The sequence below is a fragment of the Arvicanthis niloticus genome, chromosome 2, assembly GCF_011762505.2.
Source record: "Arvicanthis niloticus isolate mArvNil1 chromosome 2, mArvNil1.pat.X, whole genome shotgun sequence".
NCBI classification, from domain to species: Eukaryota; Metazoa; Chordata; class Mammalia; order Rodentia; family Muridae; genus Arvicanthis; species Arvicanthis niloticus.
In genome coordinates this window covers 91,507,995-91,529,547 of record NC_047659.1, presented here as the reverse complement: position 1 = coordinate 91,529,547, position 21,553 = coordinate 91,507,995, and the positions used below count along the sequence as shown (strand labels likewise).

At 48.5% G+C, this 21,553-nt stretch overlaps 1 protein-coding gene across 2 annotated transcripts; it reads left to right on the top strand.

The window, feature by feature from the left end:
- Window positions 1–1,934: 1,934 nt before the first annotated feature.
- Pla2g4f (phospholipase A2 group IVF) lies at window positions 1,935–16,955 on the top strand. 2 transcript variants are annotated; one of them, XM_076929546.1, is made up of 20 exons: window positions 1,935–2,330; window positions 3,181–3,253; window positions 3,858–3,994; window positions 4,070–4,195; window positions 4,500–4,540; window positions 4,775–4,817; window positions 5,226–5,292; window positions 7,643–7,818; window positions 7,944–8,057; window positions 8,231–8,268; window positions 8,482–8,620; window positions 10,480–10,616; window positions 10,866–11,088; window positions 11,919–12,033; window positions 12,209–12,346; window positions 12,425–12,532; window positions 12,651–12,866; window positions 13,244–13,410; window positions 14,489–14,675; window positions 14,952–16,955. In XM_076929546.1, exons 1-20 carry the CDS (start codon window positions 2,220–2,222, stop codon window positions 15,170–15,172), a joined length of 2,577 nt encoding a protein of 858 aa, XP_076785661.1. In that variant the 5' UTR covers window positions 1,935–2,219; the 3' UTR covers window positions 15,173–16,955. The 2 variants fall into 2 exon arrangements, with proteins under 2 accessions (XP_076785661.1, XP_076785659.1); XM_076929544.1 differs by lacking the exons at window positions 1,935–2,330; window positions 3,181–3,253; window positions 3,858–3,994; window positions 4,070–4,195; window positions 4,500–4,540 and having other exon boundaries at window positions 4,545–4,817; window positions 8,485–8,620.
- The last annotated feature ends 4,598 nt before the right edge of the window (window positions 16,956–21,553 follow it).

Below are 21,553 nucleotides of genomic sequence, written 5' to 3'. Positions count from 1 at the left end.
TCAGGAGAGCTGGTGAGCTGACCAACTCAGCTACCACCCAGGCTCAGATCCAGGGCTTTGAGCTGGCCCACCCCAACATCTACCCCATCTGAACTGCTGGAGCACATAAAGGGGCCAGTCCTGCAGATCTAAAGCTACAGGGTCTCCATGACCCAGGGCAACAACAGAATATCCAAGAGGCATCCCACTGAGAATCCAGTACTGATACTGTAGCAGAACCAGACCAATAACTCATTGCAATGAACATTTCCAAGTAAAGATGTGTGGACATAAGGATGTACTGTGTGACACACTGAGGCACTACCACTTCCACAACAGTATTTTGTTTGTTTGCTTTCCTTTGAGGGGAGGTTTGCAAGGGTGGAGGGTGGGTATGAAGAGTCAGGGAGATGAATGAGATTGGAGTGCATGACATGAAATTCACAAAAAATCAAAAAGTTAAGCGGGAATAACATGTGTCTCACAGATCCCTCCATCTGCGTGGCCGGCACGGCAGCTGTGGCTGTGGCTGACATCACATGCACAGAATATTCTCATCACCCTGGGAATCCCAGAATCTAACACACCACTGCTTTTTGCCTCTTCTTAAAGGTCCCTATGGCCAGAAGGGTCCTGTAAAGATGTGGAATTGGGGGGGGTGGTAAAGTTAGCTCACTTTTTCCAGCTCTAAAATGACAGTTTGGTCCTTCTGTAATACCCTCACCCTAGCTGTCTGTCTGTGGCCATCCTGAAGATCTTTTGCCAATAAAAAGCATCCAGAACTTTGAGTTGAGGCATGTCTATTGAGGCAGAGAGAGATGGCTTCCGAGCAGAGGATGTGGTTTAAGCCCAAAAGCACGCAACCAGCTAGTACTGTGCCCCTTACCCAAAGCCCGAGGCTTCTGACTGTGGATCCAGGTGCTTGTACCATCCAAGTTCAGCAAGGGGGCTGGACTTAGCCATCTCTGAGTCAGATCTCAACTTTACAATCCATCAGAGGTGAAACAGGTCATCACAGTTACATCACCTCTGGTTCTGGAATTTCTGGTCTGAGCTTGGCCTGCTAGTTTGGGAGTTAATTCACCTTTGTGGATGTCATTTCATTTTGTAGATGGGTATGTTTGGGGGAAGACCATAGAGATTACCTGATCCAGGTAGAGGTCTCATCTTGTTCCTCAAACTGGTCTCATACTGCTAAGTTCAAGTGAGCCGCCTGCCTCAGAATGCCATGTCCTGGGGTTCTATGTACCACTACCCTTGGCTATATGAAAGGGTTGTGGTTAAAGAGATGAAAAAACTCTCCCAACAGCTCACTCTCCTAGAAACTCCTTTTGTTAGCCCTGCTTCTACCTAGCCACCTCGATGATTGTGGTCCACAGGAAATGACATGCAGTTGTAGCCGGAGGCTCTAAATGGTCATGAGCACTTTAAGCCACTATCTCTGGTAGATAAGGTTAGAGTTTAAGGCCTGCCTCTCTTCTGCTGTATTTACACTACCTGGCCATGCCCTGCCTCCCATATTTCTATGCCTGAATCACCAGGCACTTCTACCAGCCCAGGAAGGGAATTGTAAAATGACTCTTTTCAGGATATGGGTGACTTTGAGCATATTACAGACATACCATGTAGCAGGTCCTTTGTGTTAAGGGAATAGCTGAGGGAGGCCAAAAGAGACATAAAGTGTCATCGAGTCCCCATAAAACCCTAAGCCAGAGATTTCCGTGTTTCTGCTTAAAAGTTGTGGAGAAATTGGGACTTGAAGGAGAGATGGTGTGGGGCTTTCTGGTAGCTAGATGAGGTTAGCCCTGATTATAGTACCTCCTGACTTCTGCTAATTGCAGACTAGTTGGAAACAAGAATATCTGGGCTCTTGCCCTACCCATGGCAAGGGATGGGAGTGGTGCGAGGGAGTGGTGTCTGTTTTTCACAATTAGTTCGCAGTTAAGCAGGGCCTGAGTTGGAGACCAGAGTGCTAAGCAGAACCCCAAGAATCTCTTGGAAAGGGACCAACTTGCCTGTTACCTGGGGAAAGCAGGCTCCACTCATTTCCTGGAGCACTTCAAACCCCTCCTGGAGCTTGCAAACCCCTCCTCCAGCCCCAGCCCCTCAGCCCAGCAGTGGCTCCACCCTTCACACTCCTGTGCTACTTGTCAGACCTGAGTGACAGTGAGTATAGCCAGAGAAAGGGTGGCTCTAGGAACTAGGCAAGCTCCCTACTGGGACCTGAGCTGCTGCTGACCATGCCCTGGACTCTCCAGCCAAAGTGGCTGGCAGGCAAGGGACTCCCCCTTCTTGGAGCAATACTGCTACAGAAGACAGAAAAGAAGGAACCACAATGGAACCATAGGCGGGTAATGTACTTATCTCACTTGGGAAGAGTTGACAGCAGAGTCCTGGGAGATGAATGGTGCCCCGTGGGGACTAAGCTAGCCATTGCACTGGGGTTTGATTTGGGGTGGAACATACCACAGACAACCTGGGAAAGCTCAAACTAGAGAGACGGGCCAAGGCCTCCAAAGAGAAATGATGGCAACCTGTGACCATTGCCTTGGTTGGTTTGCCAGGAAAGCACTAGTCTAGCTGTATAACCATTGTGGAGAGAAGGGAGAAGGAGTTTGTTGGGGTTCCAGGGGTAGATTAACACCCAGAAGGCTGCAATCTGACATTATCATGTTTTGTTTTGTTTTGTTTTGTTTTGTTTTGTTTTGTTTTGAGCCCAGTCGCCAATCTAGTGACTTATCTCAGACCAGAACAAGCTGGGAGACTTTGCTTCCCCTCACCTTCCCCATTCCTACCTCTAGTGGGTCTTTTGGCCCTTGACTGGAAGCTGATCGGTGTGGTGGATTCTGGCTTTCTCTTTTAATGTTTAGCCTTCTTAAATACATTATCCTAGTGCCCAGGCCACGTCAAGCGGGCAGCTGCAGGCTGACCATAATGAAACCTACCGAGCTTAGCTGCTCATAGTAACACTAAGAGTTGAGCTGATCCCTAGATCCCAGGCTCCTCACCAATCCTTACCACCCAGCACCCTGGGCCTTGCAAAAGCTTCCCAGAGTTCTTGGCATAGGAACATTAGTGACCTGGGCCAGGCAAGCTCTGTAGTAAGACAGAGTAGAGACCCGAGCCAGAAAACACTTGAGAGAGGAGACTAGGCCATCCCTAGCTTCCCGGAACTGAGTTCCTAAGGTTCTGTTGTTTCAGCAGGAAACACACCCATACTATGACCTTCAAGTGAAGGTGCTGAGGGCCAGAAACATCCAGCACACAGATAAGTGTGAGTAAGCCTTGCCCTATCTTTTCCTTCTCTCTAGGGTGTTCTCAGAGCTCACTCTGTGTGTGTGTGTGTGTGTGTGTGTGTGTGTGTGTGTGTGTGTGTGTACTCACTTGGAGTAGGGTGGTAGGGTGGTGTTAATCATCATAGGGTCATTATAGGGAGGGTGCCTTGGTATGGGGTTTGCAGGCAGGCAGAAACACTGGAGGAGTGAGTCGGGCAGACTTCAGCCTCCTCCTGACTCTAGGAGGCTTTGTGAGGGTGTGTTAGGCTCCCGTTGCCACACATCGATGCCTGCTTTCCAGGATCTTTGGCAGTATTCACACACGGCACAGAACTTTATTGTCTGAATCAGGCAATTTCAAAGAGTTACGTAATGAGCTGTGCTACCACATGACCCTCTGAACTGTGGCTGCTGCAGGGTTCCTGTCGGTTGAGTGGGAGGTAATATCTAGCTAAGGTAGAGCCTGGAACACCAATGTTCCCTTCCCTGCCACAGGCAGGCGGCCTCCTCTCCCCTTGCTCCTTTCTTTCTGAGCCCAGCCTCCAGGAAACCTTTTCAACAATAAGAGTTTGATGCTAAGTCTCCTCCTTCTCTTACTTGCAGTGTCCAAAGCCGACTGCTATGTTCAACTCTGGCTGCCCACGGCTTCTTTTAGCCCCACACAGACAAGGACAGTGGTTAACTGCAATGACCCAGAGTGGAATGAGACCTTTCACTATCAGATCCATGGTGCTGTGAAGGTGTGGACCAGTAAGGGGCTGGGCATGGAGGCCATGACTTTCTCCACAATGCTGATCCTTCGGTCCTATCCCCAGAATGTCCTGGAGCTTGCCCTTTATGACAAAGATGTCCTGGACAGTGACAAGATCTTCTCACTTCTGTTTGACCTGAGTACTCTTGAGCTAGGCCAGCCTTGCACAAAAAGCTTCACCAGGCAGCAGGTGAGGTCTCCCTGGACTAACAGTAAGTAAATCTCCAGTAGAGGATCTCCCCACCCCCACCCCTGAGCCACTGACAGGCAGCCATCTTGGTCTGGCCTTGGTCACTGCTGAGTCTGGAACAGGACCTGGCACATATTTCTGAATGAATGAAGCTCTACATGGAACTGCTACTGCCCACTAAGCCTATGAGATACCATTCCAGACTAATCCCCTAGGCCCCAGAGCTGAGCAAAGGTGGGAGGTGGGCAATTCCTGAGATTTTTGAAAGTTCTTGAAAACTGATACCTTTGTCACCCCTGTGCAGGATCCAAAAGAGCTGGAAGTAGAATTCACTCTGGAAAGGAGGTGAGTCCAGCTAGAGCTGGTGTCTTTCCCTTTGCTCCAAGCACCAATTGTCAAGTCCCTCACTTGCCTTGGAGGCCTGGATTCAGAGAGGACAGCCTGGTTTTGATACCCACTTGCATTTTGGGTGACAAGTCTCCCTATCTACAACCCTATGGTGCTTCCCAGACTCTGGCCATATTGTTTTAGTGCTATGGTAAAGGGTGTAATAGCCCACAAACCCTCCATCTTTTATAGTCAGACTCCTGCATCTGAAGTCATCACCAATGGTGTCCTGGTGGTGAGTCAGGAAGACGGGGATGGGACTGTGTGGAACTGGGGAGCAGGAGACTGTGGCTGAATCCATGGTGCCCATGTCTCCAGGAGATACTTGGACCTTCTTTAGAAGGCAAATGTGCCAGGGGAATGAAGAACAAGAAGCTGCCTCTACCCTGTCTGGGCTTCACAGAGCCATTGCTCCCCTGGGACTCTGGCTCCTGAGGGAGCCTTTGAGGGCCCCACAATTCCCTTCCACCAAGACCCACTTCTTATGAGTCCTGGGGAAGAACACCCTTGGGGGTTGTCACAAAAGACCCCTGCCAATAAGGACCAAGAGCTGCTATGGCCCTTGCCCTAGATATTCTTCCCTCCCTCCATCCTGGTCAGACCCTGTGAGCTCTCTGACTCCTAAAGCATCTGCTTTCTTCAGGCTCACCCTTGTCTGAGAATTCAGGGCACAGTCACTGGAGACAAGATAGCTTCCCTTGGACAGTTCGGTGAGTCTGGTCCTCAGCCTTAGAACTTGCCTTCTCTCTGCATCTGATGTGAAAGAGGTAGCTCTTAACATTTTTACTGCTTAAAGTAGGGAGAGGACAGCAGGGACTCAGTTGAGAGTGACCACATCTGTGACCAGCCTGGACATACTCTTAAGATCTCAGCGGAGGTGCAAGAGAGCAAACACAACTGAGCAAATGCTTTTTAAGCCTTCTCACATCCTAGCCACTAACATGTTACTGGTCCAGACAAGTCATGTGGTTAAGCTTGAAGCTGGAAGGCAGGTGGCATAGTCTGCCTCCTTAGTGGAGGAACCAAAGTCATTTTGTTATTGTAGATGACCTGAGAAGTTGGGAGAAGGGACTCCTAAAAGACAGCATGGCTCATTTCCAGTGTGTGCAGTCTGCTAGTTTTGTGTAAAATTGAGATCTCTACCCTCAATGTAAAACCTCAGTCTTAAAAATAACAAAAACGTGCCTGAGGAGATGACTCAGTGGATAAAGTACTCACTGCACAAATTTGAGAACCTAAGTTCAAAACCCTAGTATTCACTTCAAAAGCTGGCAGCGCTATGGGGGGCAGACACAGGAGGATTGCCGGAGCTTGTCGGCTGCCAGCTTGGCTCCAGATTATAGAAGAGACCATATCAAAAGGGAATAAGGTGAAGCATGACAGAGCAGGACACTAACACTAACGTCCTCTGGTCTCCTTATGTGTGCACAGTTATGTGTAGTCACACACACACATGCGCGCATGCATGCGCACACACACACACATACACACAACGTGTCACACAACCCAACCTAAATAAAAATAACAAAATGTCTCAACTAAAAGTCATGACATCATGGGACCTTAAGCAATCTCAAAAGAGTTAGATATGAGCTAACCTAGAAAATTACAGTTGCATTATGGTAGCTGTGCCTCCTGTCAATCAGAATGTTTCTTCATAGTAAACACGTTGAGGCACAGATCGATTATTTTAAAAACTAAGGCATCAGGGCAATTTCCCCCACATGTGCAAAGTCTATGCCTCCTCAAATGACGAGCTTTGTGATTTTTTTTTTTTTTTTTTTTTTTTTTTTGCCTCCCTCTTGGCTTCTCAGAAGGATCCTGGGGAGGGAGGGATATCCTAAAAGGATGTTAAGTCTACTCTGATTGTGAATATGTCACCCAATATAAAAATATTCATAGAACTTCCTTAAAACCCACAACACAGAACTCACGGTGCTTCTCCCTGCTTTGTGGCAGCCCACTGTGATTTCTCTGTGGAGTGCTTGCTTTGATCAATGAACTGCTTAAATGTGTCTCTTGATCCAATTCATTCCTCTGAGGAAAAAAAGAACTGAGAAGAGACACCCCCCCACACACACACCCACACACAATAATAACATGGCAAGGAGAAAGAATATTGGGAAGTACAGGATTGGGGCCCTTAGTGTAGTCTGGCACAGAGGCGACTGGTGTTGTGGCAGTTAGTGGAGAGAGTGGAGCCTGTGGGAGAGAGGCTGCCCTGGTGACATGGAGAATCTTGGCATCTATTTGATCATGTTTCCTGTGGTAGCCATAGAAAGCAGCGGCAGGCACTAAGCTCTTTAGGTCACACAACCAATACATGGGAGAGCCAGGACCAACCACAGATCTGCCACACTCCAAGGCCATTCTCTTTACCTTAAGATCTGGCATTTCTTCAGTGCATGACGTTGTAGTCTGACTTCATCTTGGGCCATAAACCCTGGTGGAAGTGAAAAGGCACCTTTCCGATTGTCTCTCCTACTTCAGGGCATGTGAAGCTTGGGTTCATCTTGCGCAAGGATGGGATCCCATCTGGACCTCTGCTGTCCTCCAGCCCTTTGGGTCACTATTGCTTCTGTGATGTGTTTGGCACCCAGACTTTTCTGCATTGCAGTGTTTGTGCCTTGGCCTGGGTGTTAGACGTCTACTACCTCCCAAAGCTGCCAGGAAGCTAGGCGGGAGGACCCCACTCTGCTCCTTGCCAATATATATGCAGCTCTATTTGTGCTTTTTCCCAGCCTGGGTCTCACTTAGCTTAAGCTGACCTCCAACCCTTCTCCTTCTGCAATATATCCTTTGTACCCAGAATGCCATTCTGCCTTCTACCTCCTTGTCTGAGCCTCTACCTTTTCCCAAGATCTATTGCTTTTGGAAACTAAGGCCACACCAACCTGCTTTGGCCACAACCTCCCCTAAGCAAGGGATGTGATGCATGAATGGAGTCAAGAGGTTGGGAATATTAACAGTTGAAAATTGGTAACAAATGCAATAATAAATGGATATTTATATAATTAGTTATATGTTAGGTAATTAATATAAAAATTTCAAACTCACCAGCCCAGTCCTCAGGCTTGAGGCAGATCCAGCTGGCAGTGCCTGGGGCCTATGAAAAGCCACAGCCTCTGCAGCTGACCACGGAGCCAGGTCTCCCAGCGACCTTTACCTTCCACGTGAACCCAGTGCTGAGCCCCAAGCTGTACATAGAGCTGAAAGAAAAGCTCCAAGTTTTACATGTAAGTGAGCTATGACAAGATGGCAAGGAAGAAATGATGGAGTGAGCCTATGTAGGAGGAGACTCCAGAGTACCTGGGAAGCACGTCTTCCATCCCACCCCCCTCCTTGGCTCTCTTCTCCACAGATTGGCCCAAGTGATGATCTGGAGGCTCAGACCAGCAAGATGGACAGGGCAAGCATCGTGCTGTCTTCTCTACCCCTCCACCAGGAGTTAACAAAACCTGTAGACCTGGAGGAGGTAAGATTTAGTCTGGTGCTGGGGACTCCTGCCTGCCCTGTGATCACCATGACAGATCTGGGGCCCACACTGCCCAGTTACCTAAGTACTAAGGGCCACAGTGTGTGTGTGTGGGGGGGGGGGTCTGACTCTACTTACTCAGGGATGAAGGGGCTACTGTCTCTCTCTTTCAGGGCCAGCAGGTGACTCTGAGGATGAAGGCAGAAATGAGGTCAGGAGGGATTGCTGGTGGAAGGCCTTAAGGCTTGGCTGGAAGTGGGAAATACTCCAGTAGAAGTGGGTTCTACTTTCCTGCACATTTGGGTCAGGCCATTGGGGACCACCTCCCACCCATGGAAGTCCCTTGGGATATTTTCTGTGAGGCTCCCCTGAATGTAGACTGGACTCAAGGTTCTTCTCCATACTCCATCCACTCCATCTGAAGCAGCTCTGGGGACTTAGACCTGCGCCTTGGTTTTGAGCTCTGTGATAGGGAGCTGGAATTTCTGGACAAGAGGAAGCAGGTGGCATCCAAGGCCCTGCAGCGGGTGATGGGATTGAGTGAGGCTCCACACTGTGACCAGGTAAGGGATAGAGGGTGAACTTGACTAAATCCAGCCTATCCCTTCGAGGGCTCTTGTATGGCTAAGAAATGACAGGAAACTCAGAGGAGGAATAGGCAGCAGAGGATGAAGAGAGCCGATGGGCTGGTTCACCTGAGCCAGCGGCCATGACCAGCATCAGGAATCGGAATGAGGACTTACACAGTCCTGGCCGGGGGTGGATATCTTTAGCAGCTTGGGCTGTCACAATAGAATACTACAGTTGAGTGGTTTAAACATCAGAAATTCGTGTTCTCACAGAGACTCCTTCCTGACTAGCAGACATTGGCTTTCTTGCTGTGGTGTCACATGGCCATCCCCGCAACGTGTGTGTGTGTGTGTGTGTGTGTGTGTGTGTGTGCATGTGTGTACATGTGTGTGTGTGTATGTGTGTGTGTGTCTCTGTTTGTGTGTGGTTGGTGTGTCTATGTATGTACACACCCAGAAGCAGAAGCTCTCTTCTCCCCCAACCTCCCTTTTGAGACAGTCTCACTATGTAGTCCTAACTGGACTCAAACTCGCTTTGTAGACCAGGTAGACCTTGAAATCACAGAGAATCAATTGCCTCTGCCTCCCCAATGTAGTGATTAAAGGTAAGTGCCATCACACCCACCTCCCAAACTTTTTTTTAATGGTAAATATTACTACTGTGTAGCAAAGGCCTGACCTCATATGTTGTTCAGACTAGTCTTAAACTTATGATCCCCTGCCTCAGTCTCCCAAGTGCTAGTATTCCAGGGATGTCCTACCATGTCCAGCCCTCTTCCTCGTCTTATTGGGACACCAGTCCTGTCCAGTTGAGGCCCTCTCCTAGTACCTGAGTCTAACTATATTACTTCCTTATAGGCTCTGTCTCTAAACAGAGTCATCTATGAGGGGCAGGGCTTCAACAGATGAAGTTTTTCCTTTTTAAAAAATTCTTCTCTCATATATTATATCCCAACTACAGTTTCCCTTCCTTCCCCTCTCCAAATCTTTCCGCCTACCTCCCCTCTCTCCCAGATCCACCCCACTTCTGCCTCCCCTCAGAAAAGAGCAAGCCTTCCAGGGACATCAACCAAACAAACCATCTACAATAAGAACATGCACATGCTGTCACATCGAGGCTGGATGAGGCAACCCAGTAGGAGGAAAAGGGTCCCACAGTAGGCAAAAGAGTCAGAGACAGCCCCTGACCCCACTGTTAGGGTTCCAACAAGGATATCAAGCTACTCAGCCATAGCATATATGCAGAGGACTAGGTTAGACCCCTAATAGGCTTCCTGATCTCTGCAAGCCCCCATGAGTCTCAGTCGTTGACTCCTCCAAGACCCAGAGAAACTAAGTAACAAGGAGGGCTTAAGGGGGACACAAGGATCTCCCTGGGAAGGGGAAATAGAATAGATTCCATGGGGGATAAGGGAATGGGGGCAGGTGGTGCTGGGAACAGGGGGGATTAAGTCGGGAGGAACGATTGGAATGGGGGGAGCATTTTAGGGTCAAGTTGGAACTTAATACAATGGAAACTCCACAGAATCTAAGAGTAACCCTAGCAAAGACTCTTAGTAATGGGGGACATGGAGCCTGAACCCACCATCTTCTATAACCAAGCAAGGCCTCAAGTGGAGAGATTGGGACACCAACCTAGTGACAAAACCATCAACCTACAGTTTTCCCTGCCTTCAGAGTGTTCTGGGACCTCACACATCAGTTTTGTCATCTGTAACATGGGGAGGGGGCGCTCACTGGGTTTCTGGGAAAATTCAATGAGCGAATACTTGGCAGTGGATAAGCCAATGCCTTCTATGGATAAGCAGTAATACAGCCCAGTGCAGTTGCTATCAATTTATTGCTGTTTTCAGGTACCTGTGGTAGCTGTGTTAGGCTCTGGGGGTGGAACCAGAGCCATGACTTCCCTGTACGGCAGCCTGGCTGGGCTGCAGGAACTTGGTCTTCTGGATGCTGTGACTTACCTGAGTGGGGTTTCTGGGTCTTCCTGGTGAGATGGGGTAGCGCATGGAGCAAAAGTGAGCTATGGGTGGGTGACAATGTCCAGGTGATCAGAGGGAGTCTCTGATATAAGGCTGGGTGCCTGCCTTCATAGGGTCAGGGTGAGAGAGGAGACTGGGTCCCAGGGACATCTGAGTGATGGAGCAGGATAGCAGGTGTTTATAACTGGGGTGTGTGTGTGGGAGGGGGAGAGGATGCCTGTCCTCTAACTCCCAGGCATCCCCTCTTCCATCTGCAGGTGCATCTCTACACTCTTCAAGGATCCATCCTGGTCCCAGAAGACTTTGCAGGGCCCCATTGAACATGCCTCGGCTCGGGTCTGCAGTAGTAAAATAGGGATGCTGTCTCCAAAGCAGTTTGAATACTACTCCCGGGAAAAGAGGGCCTGGGAGAGCAGAGGCCACAACATGTCCTTCACTGACTTGTGGGGCCTCATCATTGAGTACTTCCTGAACCAGGAGGTGAGAGAACAGGAAGTGACTATATTCTTCCCACCCCTGCTCCCTTTCTGCGCTTTTCTTCTGCCTGACTCCTATCTTAATCCTGGGGTAGAGCTCAGTAAAAGCGTGTTTTCAAAAGTGGTTCCTGCCAGGCACAGTGCCACAGCCACTCACTGGCAAACAAAGCCCTGACCCCTGCCACCAGGGTGTTCCCTCCTCGAGCTGCAGGCCCAGTCTGTCAGAGGCAGAAGATTCAGAGTAGCAGAGCCACACAGAATAGCTCTTGTTTGGAAGTGTGTGCCACTTGCGACACTGCATTTCTAAGATAAGAACTTACATCTCCTAGTGATTTTCTTTGTAAAGAAATTAGACTGGCGTTTTGGGGCTAAGAGATGGCTCAGTGGTTAAGAGCACTAATTGCTCTTCCAGAGGTCCTGAGTTCAATTCCCAGGAATCACATGGTAACTCACAACCATCTGTAATAGGATCTTGATGCCCTCTTCTGGTGTGTTTGAAGAAAGCGACAAAATACTCACATATATAAAATAAATCTAAAAAAAAAAAAAGAAAAGAGGAAATTAGCCTAACTTTTCAATGATTCCCTAAATCTGCTGGTCTAGCTCTCTCTATTCTAATATGCTTTCTGGAATCCCAAAGGATGTGGAGGGTGGTCCCAGAGGCACTGGGATTATAAAAAGCCCATAGAAGTCTTAGCTCTGCTGCAGCCTAAAGCTATAGTCTGTTCTTGAGAACATGAAATGCCTCTTGTGGGTGCACCACACCCCTCAGAGTGTAGGACAGAGAACAGGTATTCCCCCAAAGCCAAGCTGTCGACTTTCTCTCCTGCCCAGGAAAACCCCGCCAAGCTGTCAGACCAGCAAGAAATGGTCAGCCAGGGTCAGAACCCATATCCCATCTATGCCAGCATCAATGTCCACCAAAACATCAGTGGGGAAGACTTTGCAGGTGCCTGGATGTGGAGACAAAGGGAGGAGACAGGAAGGTGGTAGTAGGAGGGTGGAGGGGATTGGGCTATTAGGTGCTCACAAGCAGGGACCTTGGTGAGTGGTGGAATTGCTGGTTTTGGGAAGGCAAGATTCCTGCCCAGCCATCAGGCCCCTGGTTACTTTGTTCTCCCCAGAGTGGTGCGAGTTCACCCCCTATGAGGTTGGTTTCCCCAAGTACGGGGCTTATGTTCCCACGGAACTCTTTGGCTCTGAGTTCTTCATGGGTCGGCTGCTGCAGCCCTGGCCAGAACCCCGCATCTGTTACCTGCAGGGTGAGTCTAGATTTGGAAGCTCGGAGAGGGGCAGGGCTGGATCCAGGCTCTGATCTGGGACCCTGCCTGTCTCTGTAGGTATGTGGGGAAGTGCTTTTGCAGCCAGCCTGTATGAGATCTTCCTGAAGATGGGAGGCTCAAGCCTGGACTTTCTGGACTGGCACAGGGACACTGTCAGTGTCACAGGTGAGAGCAGAGGCCACCACCACTTGCCAGCAATTTTCCAGGGCCCTGGCAGAGGGATGAATGAGAGAGATGGACAAAGAATGGTTCTTCTCACTGTATCTCATTGCCTCCCATCTAGATGACTGGCCAAAGCTACAGAAGCAGGACCCCACACGGCTGCCTACCAGGCTCTTCACCCCAAAGAGTTCCTTCTCTCAGGCTGTGTTGGACATATTCACCTCCCGCTTTACTTGTGCACAGACCTTTAACTTTACCCAAGGTCTCTGCCTGTACAAGGACTACGCAGCTAGCAAGGACTTTGTGGTCTCTGAAGATGCATGGCATTCACATGAGTGTGAGTTAGTTGTGAGCTGCCATGTTGGTGCTAGGATTTGAACCCGGGTCCTCTGGAAGAGCAGTCAATGCTCTTAACCTTTAAACCATCCGTCCTGGGGGAGTTATAAATAGATCTTTCTTATATACACATCTGGTTCACTGGGGCCAGCATTGTCTTTTATTTGGGTATTGGAGGAGGTGAAGTCAAGGTCTGCTGCTGCCCATCAGGGGAAGACTTTTCTGACTGCTGAAAGTTGAAAGACAGGGTAGGAGGGCAAAGGTGAAGGACTCCATGGCTGTGGAGAGGCAGGAAAATTCTTGAGACTGTGACTGTCGATGCAAAGAGAAGAGGGTCACCAGCAAGAACAACTGTGCTTATTCCTGTGCTCCTTACAGACGGACACCCTGATGCCTGTCCCAACCAGCTAACACCCATGAAGGACTTCCTGTCCCTAGTAGATGGAGGCTTTGCCATCAATTCACCATTTCCACTGATCCTGCGGCCGCAGCGGGCCGTGGACCTCATCGTGTCCTTTGACTATTCCTTGGATGCCCCTTTTGAGGTGAGGAGGGAGGTGGGGGTCTCCTAAAGAAGTAGAGGGGAGGAGAAGAAATCTCTGCTGAGAGACCCGGCTGGGTTTGGGTGTTACCGCTGGTGGCTGGGTGCTTTTAAAACATTGTTGACAGTCCAGATCTCCCAGCTGGAGAATTCTGAGATTATATAAGAGTGTGTAAAGAGGGTCTCAGGTGTCTTCTAGACTCTGTCCTAGAACCTGCCCAATTATGGTAGAATTCCTTGCTCCACGGTGGGCCTGGGGTTGCTGTCCTTGGTTACTATGGTAACACCAGCCATGAAAGTCCTCTTAGGGAGACACCTGCAAGTAGTGCTTCAAAATCTGTAGGCAGTGGATGGACACCACCAATCAAATGTGGGTCTGGTGGTCTCTCTGACTTCCTCTTCATCCCCCTTGTCCAGTGATTGCCTAGGACTGGAGAACAGATTAAAACCCCCTCCAACACTGCCCTTGTAACCAAGCCCCTTAACAGGGAACAGAGGAAGCATTGGAGAAGGAATGACCATATTAAGGGCAGGAATGAAAGACAAGCATGATGGTTGGCTTTTGCTAATTACTGTTAATTCACTACACTCTCACTAGACACTTATTTCCAACGGTCTTAGTTAGGGTTTCTATTGCCGTGAAGAGACACTGTGGCCACGGAGACTCTTCTAAAGAAAAACATCTAACTAGGACTTGCCTATGGTTTTAGAGCTTTAGTCCATTACCCTCATGGCAGGAAGCATAGTGGCCTGTAGGCAGACAATGGTGCTGGAGAGACAGCTGAGAGTTCTACATGCGGGCAGCAAGCAGGAAGAGAATGAGATACACTTCCTCCAACAAGGCCACACCCACTCCAACGAGGCCACACCCACTCCAACGAGGCCACACCCACTCCAAGGCCACACCTCCTAATAGTGCCACTCCCTATGTACCTATGGAGGCCAATTTTATTCACCCCACCATACCACCTTTATTTGGCAAATAGAAAGGTGTCTCAGAAAATCACTCAGCTATACAGAGCTAGCCTGAGTGTGTGAGAGTCCAGTTGGGGGCCAGAAGCTTAGCTTACCTCTCTGTCCAGGTTCTGCAGGTGACAGAGAAGTACTGCCGGGACCGAGGGATCCCTTTCCCAAGGATTGAGGTAGACCCCAAGGACTCTGAGGACCCCCGTGAATGCTATCTGTTCGTTGAGGCGGAGGACCCCTGCTCGCCCATTGTGCTACATTTTCCCCTTGTCAACAGGACGTTTCGCACACATCTGGCCCCAGGTAAGGGAAAGAAGTCACAAGCCTGCTCTAGCCTCCAGGGGAGGATGGGATGCTAGTCTGAGAGCGTTGCTTCTGGAGGCCTGGACTAACCACTGCTGCCCTCTACTGCCTGGACCTTTGTGTCCACAATGAGCCATGTCTTCCCTAATGGGGCCTGAGAGTTAAGATGGCTTCTCTCAGGGAGCAAGCCAGATCTCCTGTGCAGGGAAGTGTTCAGGGCTATCCCAGTCAGTTTCACAGAGTACGCCAGCCTAGTCTTGCTTTTCCCACCCCCAGGTGTGGAACGACAAACAGCTGAGGAGAAGGCCTTTGGGGATTTTATCATCAACGGGCCAGATACTGCCTATGGAATGATGGACTTCACCTACAAGCCCAAGGAGTTTGATCGCCTGGTGACCCTGAGTCGATACAACGTCTTGAACAACATGGAGACTATCAGGCGTGCCCTCCAGCTGGCTCTGGACAGGCGGCAGGCTGGGGGAAGGGTTGGAGATTGACCACAGAGACCTGTGGGCTGAGGAACCAGCTGTCCTTGTACTGATGCAGAACTACAGTTGCTCACACTTCCACAGAGTGGCCCAGCTCAGTGATGTCAAGAATAAACAGGGTCTATGGTTGTCGGCCTATGTCACTGAGCCCATGGTCTCGTGGTTCTTCTCTGCATTGTAGCCTCTCCAGCCCTCCTCAGAGGTCACCAGGCTTCCCTACTAAGACTCATGAAATTTGTACCAAGATGAAGCGTCCTGATGACTGTGCACATCGCTTTACCCAAACTGTGTTTTCTGCTTCATATGAACAGCTGCCACACTGTGCAAATACTGTTTTCCCATACTCAGGAGCAAAGTGGGCTGTTTAGATGGGGCAGGGTGAATGGAAAATTGCATACATTGTATATGTGGATATATATTCCCATCTATGGTGGGCCAGTTAGTACCTGTTCCTTCACATGGGATGGGCAAATAAGGTGGGGGTGGGCCTAGCCTGGATTCCTGCATCTGATGATCTACATAGGTCCCACTCTCTCCCATCTCTCCTGATCCACTTGGGACCTTCCAAATATTGAGAGCTTTTCCAGAATAAGTAGATTTCCAAACTGCAAGAGGAGATCCATCCTGGTCAGGCAGTCTCCTTCTGATTTGTCTCCTTGGCCTCATCTTCCTCCACCAGCCGTGCCCTGGTACCAAGCCACCTGATGCTGTGTAATAACTGAGCCGTTGTACTCAGTGGATCCCTCGCTCACACAAGTGCACACAAAAGCACACATGAGTGCCCCAAGACCAAATTTACAATTCACATTTCCTCTTTCAGCTGGGATGCCCCATTTCTGGGAGTGTCGCCTGCCTTAACTTTGGAGAGAAGGCCCTAGTTCTATCGCCTGTTTACAATAGTCAAAGTCCCATCTCTGTTCCATATCCCATGTGTCCTGGGGCTCAAGCCTCCTGCTGATGTGAAAGTAAAGCAGGGACTGGGGGACCAGTGCTTTGGACTGACATGCAGTAAACCAGCTTGGCTCTTCCCCCTCTCTTCTCACTATTGCTTCCTGTCTCTGGCCACCTTGACTTAAGTAATGGGAGGTTTATTTGGAAGGTCCTGCTGTGGCCATTGTCACCACGCTTGCCTGCCTTTGTTGATGACAATGTTTATTGGACTCTCATGATCGTAGAGTGCACAGCAAGAATCTTTATTTTGTCTTCAAGGCTTAGGGAATCAAGCCTCTGGCTCCAGTTAGAAGGGAGGGGCTTTTGTCTGCTTAGCCAGGCCTCTGGGTCTTCTGTGGCACTCTACCATTTTTTTCTCAAAATGGAGTCTGCACACTGGATTCACTGGGAGCTGCAGCAGTGCAGATGGCCAGGTCTGCTTCAGGCCATGTTCCTTTTCCCAGAACCCCAACTTTGTGCCCCCTGGGACTCTTAAGTAAGGCTTTCACAATAAGGCTGGGGACAATTTTGCCTGGGTTTCATCTGGCACTGGGTGACCTGAACTGCTTCTTCTGCCTCCCTCAGCCTCTACTACTTTATTTTCCTCTCTTTTCCTTGGTTCCTTAAACACTTCAGGGGTTTCCTGGGAGCACCTCAGGGTCTCAGGGTCCATAAAAACTTGTTCTTTCAGGGCTAGAGACATGGCTCTGTGGTTAAGAGCACTGACTATTCTTCCAGAGGTCCTGAGTTCAATTCCCAGAAACCACATGGTGGCTTACAATCATCTGTAATGGGATCCGATACCCTCTTCTTTTTGGTGTATCTGAAGACAGATACAGTGTACTCATATGCATAAAATAAGCAGCCCTTTAAAAAAAAAACAACAACAACAAAACCTCATTCTTTCCCATCCCACATCATCCCTACTTCACTTATTTGGTTTCAAATATATATATGTGTGTGTGTCTGTGTGTGTGTGTGTGTCTGTGTGTGTGTGTATTCAGGGCTTGAGTGGAGTGATAGTCTGAGTTCTTCCGGATTGCTTTGGCTCTTGTTCATAGCAAAATATTGGAGGGAGGCTGGCCCAGTCACAGACACATGGAATGCTCCTGAGACACACTCCTATTTCATAATCTTAAAGCTCACACACCTGCTCTACCACGTCCAAACCAAAGTAATGGCTGAGGAATGTTTGCTTGAACTCTTCCATGGCTCTTTTCTGTGACATTCCAGAGGCTATGATCGGGATTTAATATCTCTCCAGCCCTCTGTGGCCTACAGTGTAACACTTCAGATTCCAAAACACCAGCAGGGACTGGAAAGTGACCGTGCCCCAGGCAGAGGCCCCAAAGGTGGGAGCCAGACCTGTTTTCACTGCCCTGACTCCTATAGAGCACATGGTATATGACATTTGTCAAGTGAGTTGCCGGTATGGCTGGGTAGAATTCTACCCTTTGCCCTGACTGAAGTTGGCCCTTTCCAGTTGCCCCAGAATGCAGGAGGGACCAGTGGTCTTTTCTGCTTTGTTCTGAGAAGGTCCCTACAGGAAGCTCTCCTGTCACAGTCAACAGCATGAATAACCACTTCCTCATGAGGCAAGCACAGAGATCCACCTCTGCCGTGATCTTGATGTGGTAATTGCTGCTCTGAGTGTCACACCTGCTTCACATCACATCCTGTCACCTGTAGGGTTTTTACCAAGAACTGAGATTTAGTGGGACACTAGTCCCCTCTCCTCTCCACTAGCTGCTCCCTCGCCTCTGTGATACTATTGTTGAATGCTATTCTGGGGAAAGGTACAGGAAGTAGCTTCCTAGACTTAAAATTATCAGGGAAGAGTTGACCCCTCAAATGACAAACTCAGGACCTTATCTCTATCAGGCAAGGCTTGATCCAGGGACACTCTGGTGTCTGCTGTATTTTCGGAGAGACTATACTGCAGACAGTGGGTAACGTTATTCTGATGACCTAGAGGAAAATTCTTCAACCAATTTCTGCTTGGTTTTTCTCAGTTACCAAATATAGACAACAAAGTTATCTGTCCTAGAAGGTCAGGGGGTAAATAAAAATCTTTTTCATATAAAGGGCTTCTGACAGTGCGGCACAAAGGTTATGTTCTATAGAGCCCCCAAATTCATGCTAATTGATTCAAAGTTAGGAATAAATGTGAATATTCACTTACGATGTTAAAAGATATCACAAATTTTACCAGATTTAGGCAGGTGTAGGGAAATACCTCTATCACCTCAGGGGACCAAGGCAGAAGGATCATGAGTTCAAGGTCAAAACTTGGGAAAAAGCAAATCCCCATAAAAACACTTTTAAGACAGAGAAACCCTGTCTCGAAAAACCAAAAAAAAAAAAAAAAAAAAAAAAACCAAAACCAAAACAAAACACTTTTAAGGGTGAAAAACGTCTAAACTGCAATTAAAAACACCCTGACTGACGATAGTTTCTGATTAACCGCGGTGAGTCCACACATGGCTTTTCACAGTCCAGTTGTCTGCTCCATGACTACCTCCTCATTCATCACCATCCTTAGTCCACACAGGTAGCAATTTTTCACCTCATCTGCCTGATTAAGAGTTTAAGAGTAAGACTTACCATCTTACTTATCATCTTGGGTATGGAGGTATAAGCCTTTAATTCCAAAACTGGATCTCTGGTCATCTGAGGTGACCTCAAGGCCAGCCTTACCTGTATAGGAAGTGCCCTCCCCAAAAAGCCAGAGCTACACAATGAGACCCAATCCAAAGCAGACAAAAAAAGAAAGAAAGAAAAATTATCATTAATATATATATATATATATATATATATATATATATATATTTTTTTTTTTTTTTTTTCCGAGACAGGGTTTCTCTGTGTAGCCCTGGCTGTCCTGGAACTTGCTCTGTAGACCAGGCTGGCCTCGAACTCAGAAATCCACCTGCCTCTGCCTCCCAAGTGCTGGGATTAAAGGCATGTGCCACCACCTCCCGGCTATTTATTATATTATTAATGGTGGTTATCAGTGTTTAGCTTTTTAAAAGACGGAGCCTATGTTTTCCGTGCTGGATTTGAAGTAGCAGCTATCCTCCTGCCTCAGCCTGCCAAGTGTTAGACTAGGATTACAGGCAAGTATGCAATACCATATACAATTTACCTCCTAATTCTTGAATTTCCCGTCTCAGAAGGGGAAAAAACAGCAACAGCACAATCATTGCCTTCTAAAAAGCACCACAGAGCCAAGTGTGGTGGGCACACTTGTAGTCCGGCACTCACAGATCTGGAGTTCAAAGCCAGCTTCAGCTATAAGTTGGAAGCCAGCCTAGACTACCTGAGGCTGTGTCTCAAAATATCCCCCTCAACAAAACAGAACAAACAAACAAAAACAAATGAAACAAACAAAACTCTCCTTTTCGGGATGGGACTTCTGTCTTAATCAGGTGTCAATTAAAAAAAGAAAACTTTAGATCATGATCATCTCTTCCAGGAAGGGGCTTGCAGTAGCCTGCTTTCTGGCTGAATGTATTTCAGACCTTCCTGGTTTTTTCTGCCCATCTCTGGCAACAAAGGACACATTTACAACTCAGTTTGGCCCCTCTCTGGCCTTGGATCCTTGTCACAATCCCAGATGAGCAGGCACAGTAGGTAGTAGGCACATGTGAAGCTGACTGCCAGCCACACAAAATAGTCCTATAAACCCGAAGTCAGGGAGTGCTCACTCCATGGCTCCTTAGCCAGATCCTAAACATACCTCCCTGAGAGCTGATGGAGGGAGGGGTAGGAAGACAGAAGTCCCCACCTGTTCCGGATACAATTGCTAACTTTTGCAAGTTTTATTGACACTTGTATGCTTGTTAGATTTAGTCAAGTTGACCTTGGAAGAGGAAACCTCAATTGAGAAAATGCCTCCATCAGATTGGCCAGTAGACATATCTGTGGGACATTTTCTTGATTTATGATTCACAGGAGAGCTCAGCTCACTGTGGGCAGTGCCACCCTGCACAGGTGGTCCTGGGTCATATAAGACCCACAAGCTCTCCTCTGTGGTTTCTGCTTTGGTGCTTGCCTTGAGTTCCTACCCACACTTTTATTCACTGTGAGCTTGGTCATAGTGTTTTATCACAACAAGAACGTACTGCTCAGGCCTTGGGAGGGACGTGGGAGGAGACAAGTTTAAATGACATCACTGCCCCAAAAGCCACCTCTACCCAGCCAGGAGCATAGTAAAGTGAGCACTGGAGAAACACATGGTGTTATCATTGGCACTTTTTCTGGGAGGTTTGAAACTTCCTGTGGTCAGCAGCTCCAACTTCATCTCCTCCCAGGTTCTGGTCCAGAAGGAAAGACAAAGTGTCTCCTAGAAGGAATGCACCGAGAAACTGCTCATACCAGCTTGGCACATGAGTTCAGTGAACCAAACCCCAAGCCAGGGCGGTTCCTTGAGCTAGTCAGCTTTGAGTCCCATGTTGCATTCTATGCTTTTTAAATGTTTTATTTATTAATTTTACGTGTATGCATGTATGTGCCTGAATGCATGCATGTGTACCACATGCATGCCAGAGCCTGCAGAGTTTACAAGAGGCATCAAATCCTCTGGAGCTGGAGTCAGAGGCAGTTGTCAGCCACCTGATGTAGGCGCTGGACCACAACATGGGACCTCTGGGAGATTAGGGCTTGCTCTTAACCACTGAGCCATCTCTCCAGTCCCCATGGGCTGTGTTACTGAAGCTGGAGGTGGAGTCATTACCTCTCAAATTCTGAGGCAGAGTACACGGGAAGGGCTGGTTTCTGAGAGGAAACAGGGAAATTAAGCCTCCGTGTATGGTGAATGAAGAAAAATACTCAGTTATGGTTCATTTGCATAGGGCAGCCTTGGAGACTGTGTGAAGGGAGGGAGTACAGTGAGGAAGAAGTGTGGTGGAGGCAGAAGACAGGTGCCTTGAACTTGACAGCTTGGTTTAGGACTGCTCTTCAGGTCTCTCCTTAGGTGAGGACTCAAGTGACCTTAGCTCAGCTCAACTGGGCCTGCCAGTCCTGTTCAGGAGCTACCACCTCCAGACTTCTGTTTGCTGTCTGTCTTCCTGTTCCAACCTTGGGCCTTCTGGGCCTATTCCCCACTTGTAGCCCCTTATTCACAATCCATGAAGAGTCTTTGCAGAGTGAGCGCTAGGACTTGGCATCTCAACTAAGTCAAATCCCCGACTTCTCCAGGCAATGCCTTGGAAACTGTCATGGATACATGCTGAATCCCAAACATTTGCTGTTACCTGTCAGAAGGCCTGCCGGGAGTCTGCAGCATTTTCAGCCCTCTTACCATTGGGAACCCTCTCTCATCTCCTAGCCTTTGTTTCTTCAATGATGAATGCCACTCAGGTTGTTGGGAGCCAACTTTTAGCATAAAGCGGCTATCAGCTTTGCAGCCATCTTGAGCCATATACCCTGACATGAGACTTGTTTTTCAACAGCCTACAA

Bases quoted from the DNA above. Each gene is read 5' to 3' on its own strand.
- Pla2g4f (XM_076929546.1), top strand. From the start codon at position 2,220: ATGCCCTGGACTCTCCAGCCAAAGTGGCTGGCAGGCAAGGGACTCCCC. The intron at 3,995-4,069 runs GTGTGGACCAGT...TCCTATCCCCAG, and splicing joins AGATCCATGGTGCTGTGAAG to AATGTCCTGGAGCTTGCCCT. The intron at 8,058-8,230 runs GTAAGATTTAGT...TCTCTCTTTCAG, and splicing joins AACCTGTAGACCTGGAGGAG to GGCCAGCAGGTGACTCTGAG.